At 57.4% G+C, this 5,863-nt stretch overlaps 1 protein-coding gene across 1 annotated transcript; it reads left to right on the top strand.

Annotated features, from left to right (window-relative positions):
* Window positions 1-245: 245 nt before the first annotated feature.
* On the top strand, window positions 246-5,409 carry ARTN (artemin). Its single transcript, XM_032494071.1, has 4 exons — window positions 246-384; window positions 1,808-1,869; window positions 2,165-2,309; window positions 2,381-5,409. Exons 2-4 carry the CDS (start codon window positions 1,810-1,812, stop codon window positions 2,845-2,847), a joined length of 672 nt encoding a protein of 223 aa, XP_032349962.1. The 5' UTR covers window positions 246-384; window positions 1,808-1,809; the 3' UTR covers window positions 2,848-5,409.
* The last annotated feature ends 454 nt before the right edge of the window (window positions 5,410-5,863 follow it).

Below are 5,863 nucleotides of genomic sequence, written 5' to 3' on the forward strand. Positions count from 1 at the left end.
CCAGAGCCCTGTACCCACGGTAAGCCGTCCTGTTTGCCCACCCCCCATCCCAGCCCTGGGGCTAGGGGAAGTGGGCAGGGTCGTCCCCCTCCACTCCTTTCTTACATCCTCCCTCTCCTGGGCCCGCTGCGCAGCTCTCCGCCCCTCCCAGCCCCCTCAGTCCCTCTTGTCTCTCGTCGGACTGCGCTAGCCTGGCCGGCCCGCTGTAACGTGAGGCTCCCGCTGCTGCTCCAGGGCTCAGACTGGTTGCCAAGTCCACGCTTTGGGCTAAAAGAGGCACTGCCAGGTGCATAGCCCTGGGCATGAGCCTTTTGAGCTGTGGGGGAAAGCCCAGCACTGGTCCCAGGAAAGGTGCCTAGAAGAATACAACACAGAGCCACCGTGGTGAGTATCGGACTGGTGGATGGGGAGGCAAGGCAAGGGCTGCAGGACAAGTGGCCCCAGACAGTTGGAAAGCAGACATAGGGCATGAGCTGCCCTCAAGAGACCTGCTCCTGGGCTCCCCCTAGTGCAGGGGGTCCTTAAGCCTTCTTTGCCCTGCTTTCCCTCTATCCATGAAAACAGTCACTAGGCTGGCTCCTCAGGCCTTTATTCCATTAGCTGAGCACACCTGGCCCTGAAGAACCACACCAGGGAGGTCTGGGGAGGAGGTCTGGTCCACAGGTATGCAGAAATTCTGTGTGCTAGGGGATGGGGGTGGAGCTGACCACTAGGACCCAGGAGCAGGCCAGCTAGTGAAGGCTCATGAGGGCCCCAGGGCCGCAGAGGGGTTTTTGGGAGTGCCAAGCACTGTGGCCTCACAAAAGCTGGTGGGGCTCTGAAAGGCTGATTGGGCTCAGGAAGGATGGTTCATGGGGGCAACTTCTAGGAGCAGGGCCGGGCTGCCAGATCCAGAAGAAGCTGGAAGGGGAATAGGCCAGGACCAGCTCTCAGGGTGGCTCAGCTCTCAGAGACCAACCAGGATGGTGTAGAAGCCTGGCTCACCCTTGTGGGAGTTGCTCAGGCCTGAACCTGGCTGAAGGTAGCAGAAAAGCCCACCCCGCTTTGAGTCCACAGGCTTGGCAGATGCTGCCCCCTGGTGGCCATAGGGAGCCATGGCCCAGGCCCCTTGTTCCTAGAGGTCTCATCGCCTCCCACCATCTGCCGGCTCTTGAGGGGACATCTGTGGTCAGAAGAGAGGACTTCTGTGGTCAGTCGGCTCTGAGTCCAGATAGAGGTCATAGAGGAGCAAGGTGCAGTGGCGCTGGGCGGGCAGCACAGGCTGAAGCCTGGGCCTCACTGTCATCAGCTATCTCCGGTCAACCAGCAAGCATCCTAATTCTCTCCTGGCCACAACTTCCTCTTCTTCCACAAGGAGAGAAAATTCTCTGTGAGATCGAGGGTGTCCAACTCCTCCCTTATCCAGTCAGTTCTGGCCGCTCTAGCCCTGCAGCACAGAGTAGGAAGGTTCCTTCCTTCCCCGCACAGCTGTATGGGTCTAGCCTTGGGACCTTAGATAATCGCTGAGCTTCTCTGAGCCTTGTTTGTCTTGTTTGTCTGGAAAATGAGGATTGTACCATTTACCCCACGGAGTCGTGAGATCAGGAAGAGGAAACAGGTGCAAAGCACCAACACATAGGTTCTTGATGCAGCCGCTTCTCTTGGGCTGAGTCCAGCTGCCCAAGCCCCTTGTCCCTCACCTGGAGAAGCTGAAGTGGAAGGATAACCTGCACAAAGGAGAACTCGACTCTTAATGTTCCGAGCTGGCTCTAAAGGAGGGTGGGGGACCAGGTCCACTACAGCTGATGGGAGCTCCTGGTGTTGACAGAGATGGAGCCCGGACGTGGAGGCCTGTCAGTGCTGCCCCTCTGGCCCCGGACTAGGCGGCAGGTGAGTGGTTCTCCAAGTGACTCCCACTTGGTATTGAGGAAAGGTGGCTGGACCAGGAAGGGAAGGCAGGGCTCCCTGCACAGGCATCAAAAGTGGGAGGGGAAATGGTCAGGGAGGGACCAGGAGGAAGGTCAGTGCCCTCGAGTGATTCCTTCCCCCGGCTCCCTGGGACAGCTGACCCACCATCCTCCAACCTAAGCCATTCCTTCCGGCTCCAGCCCCTCCCTGAGCTCCACCCTAAGCCTACCCGGGTGTCCTCTTCCCCGCTGAGGCTGCGCGTGGTCTCTCCGGACAGCCTGCCCTGTGGCCCACCCTGGCCGCTCTGGCCCTGCTGAGCAGCGTCGCGGAGGGCGAAGCCTCCCTGGGCCCCGCGCCCCGCAGCCCGGCCCCCCGCGAAGGCCCCGCGCCGGCTCCGGCGCCCCCAGCGGGCCACCTGCCGGGTAGGTGACAGGGCGAGGGCGCGGGACTGGGGGCTGGCCGGGGACCCGCGCGTGACTGCGTCTCGTTCCAGGGGGCCGCGGGGCCCGTCCCTGCGGCGGAAGAGCCCGGCGGCCACCGCCCCCGCCGCCCGCTCCCGCGCCTTCGCCCGCGTCCCCACGCGGGGCCCGCGCAGCGCGGGCCGGGGGCCGGGACCGCCCCGGGGGCCTGGGGAGCCGCACGCGGTCCGCGGGGGCGCGGGGCTGCCGCCTGCGCTCGCAGCTGGTGCCGGTGCGCGCCCTCGGCCTGGGCCACCGCTCCGACGAGCTGGTGCGTTTCCGCTTCTGCAGCGGCTCCTGCCGCCGCGCGCGCTCCCCGCACGACCTCAGCCTGGCCAGCCTGCTGGGCGCCGGCGCTCTGCGGCCGCCCCCTGGCTCGCGGCCCGTTAGCCAGCCCTGCTGCCGCCCCACGCGCTACGAGGCCGTCTCCTTCATGGATGTTAACAGCACCTGGAGGACCGTGGACCGCCTCTCGGCCACTGCCTGCGGCTGTCTGGGCTGACGGCTCCCTTCGGGGATTTGCAGACCGCACCCCTGCCAATGGATCTTCCTGCTTGGGGCGGGCCAGGGCCTCAGCTGGAGATCGAGGCCTTGGCTGGGTGAGTGATGGACATCCGCCCTGCAGAGAGGGAGGCCCGACTGACCAGAGGCCCCAGGGCTCTCACCCTGCCAGTCTCAGACCCAAAGACCCGTGGAGACCCGAGGACCCACTTCTCACAGACTGGCACTGACCAGGCCATGGACCCAGGACTCCTCTGGAGAACCAGCAGTGTCAGGTCTCAGCCACAGCCCAGGCATGCGGGGACAGATTTGGAGGAGACACGTTGGAATTGCATTGCTGGAATGCCTGTGCTGGACTGGGCCTTTACTCACTTGTGGGAGCTGGAGCCCTATTTATTATTTCTAAGTTATTTATTTACTTCTGTGGTTTGTCAGATCCTTTACTGAGCTGTGGCAGCTGCATGGGGGATAGGTAGAAGCAGCTGGATGGAGATCACTCCCTGAGCATCCCACTCACAACTTCAGGCTCACTCAGCAATCATAGGCGTAGCCTGGGACTGCCTGCCCCCAGCCAGCAGCTCTGGGACATAAAAGGAATGAAATCCATACAGAGTGGGTGGCAAAGGTGTGTTCACCAGTTCCAACAGTCCACACACAAACCCTTGCACAGTCCCCAGCAGTTGGATCCTGGGGTTGCAGATGGAGAAAGCCCTACCCTTGTGACCTCAGGCATCTTGGGAGCATTGTTTAATGGTAAAGATGCAGAGAATGACACGTTGCCCCACCCCGCTGTCATTGTCCTACAATGTCATTGTCCTAGTAGGACATCAGTGTCCTACTCTCCAGGGCACCCTGACAGGTGCGGATACTGCCTGTGCTTCCAGATGGCCCACCTTGGGGAGCTCACTGCCCACACTCGGAAGCACCCCAGATCAAGAGAGATCTGAAAAGGCCAAGGGTGGGGAAGAGATGCAGTGGTGGAAGGCTGGTTTAGGGGGATGAGGCCCAGAACATCATGGGAATAAGAAAGCAGGAAAAGACTGAGTGTGCCTCGAGGGACCTGCATCTTGGATAATGAACAAGGGTATTTATTTATTCATTCAACAGATATTTATTAAGTACCTATTTTATGTCGGATGCTGGGTAGACCCCAGGAATACAGAAGTGAAAAGGACACAATCTCTGCCTTTAAGCTTAAATAAGCAGAGACAGACAATAAGTAAATAATTACATAAATAATTATTTAAATTCAGTTTGGCAAATAGTATGAAAAAGGACAAAACGCTAAGAGGTACATACCGTCATCTGGAAGGAAGAGGCTAAAGCTGACCCTGGCCCTCCACACTGTCCCCAGGTCATCTCTAAAAAGCCAGCGCAGTCCCTCTGAGCTTCTGTGTATATCCCGTGAAACCTTGTTTCCAGGGTCCTATGAATTTGTCCTACACGATTTTTTTCTTTAAAAACAAGATCAGGACGTGTTTGGAAAGCATGCTGGGTCTAGGGAACTGTGGGACATCTGGAGGGGTGGTCAGGAGGCAGTGGGATATGCCGGTCTGGGGCTGAAGAGGGAGGTCTGGGCTGGAGGTTGATTTGGCAGCTGTAAGCACAGAGGCGTTAGCTGCAGCCAGGGGTGCCGGAGACACCAGGAGAGTGAGGCAGGCTGAGGCTGGGATCCCACAGGCATTTGACACAATTAACCAATATTCCTTCCAAACTGCCTAAGTGCCTGCCGGCTTTGGCACAGCTGCCCCCTTCGCCCAGGCTGGAATGGGGAGCTGGCAGGAGCTCTCAGGGCTGTGTGCATTCAGGGTCAGGGAGGAGAAATGAGTCTGTGCTTCCACTCTTCTGTGTTCGCTGCCCCATTTTCTAGGTGTCCTCAAAACTTTGGTGCTCTCATGCTGCCCTCAAACACCGCCTTGATCTCTCTCTCTGCCTCCAAACTGATTGAGGGTCTTCAGTCACCAACCCTCACCTCCCACCAAAGAAAATGGCAGCTGTGCCATCCAGTTTGGAGACACCTCATGAAGGCTGGGCCCTGGCCCTGGTTGGGAGTGAAGGGGGGCAGCCTGTCAATTCCAGGGTCACTGGGGCCAGGGAGCCCCTGCTGGAAAGACTTGAAAGCCTTAACAGGAGGGTATAGCTCAGTGGTAGGGTGCATGCTTAGCATGCACAGGATCCTGGGTTCAATCCCTGGTACCTCCATTAAAATAAATAAATAAAACCTACCTATCCCCTTTAAAAAATTTAAAAATAAAAATGCTCTCTCTAGATATATAAAAAGCCTGGCCTCATCCCCAAACCCTCCAGGACCTGCCCCTCAGTGGACATCTCTGCTCTCAGAGACACTTACAGGAGCTGAGATGAAGCCATCTCTGACAATGCTTGGAGAGAGAGCCAGGTGAGAACCCCAGACAAAGGTACTGGCTCTCAGCACTCCCCAAACTGTCAGTCCTGGAGGGAATAGGGTCCCCCCCAACTCAAGGCTGCATTCTGGGCCCCAAAGAGATTGTGCCCAACATCTTACAAAGTCATGGATGAGATAGCAACTTCTCCAAAAGAAACATTCCCACAAGAACTAGTCTCATTTTGCAGCTCACAACAAACCAAATCCCTCTTTAAAAAAAAGTAATAAATAAAGCTATTTTCCAAAAGGAAACAAGTTGCCAGGCTGCACTTCTCTGCGTACAACTTAGCAAAAGTCACCTGGCACATGACCTCACCTGGAGAGCACTTGTGCTCCTGGGGGCCACAGGTGACCCTAATATCTCCATTTTTGACTATAATCTGTTTCATATTTGCAAAACAACACTGCCCATTTGAACGATCTTCCCAGAACTAAGGTGTGGTCTCCTCCAAAGGGGCATTAAGTCTTGCAAGGCAAAACTGCAGTTGGCTTTGAAATGGCAGTTTTTTCACCTTCAGGGGCACCCAAACATCCCTCTAGATTAGTTTCATCCAGGAGTCAAAGTTTGGGGATCCATGTGCTTCCCCTGCCCTGGCCAATGGTGTTCCTCCTC

Source organism: Camelus ferus, chromosome 13, assembly GCF_009834535.1.
Source record: "Camelus ferus isolate YT-003-E chromosome 13, BCGSAC_Cfer_1.0, whole genome shotgun sequence".
Taxonomy (NCBI): Eukaryota; Metazoa; Chordata; class Mammalia; order Artiodactyla; family Camelidae; genus Camelus; species Camelus ferus.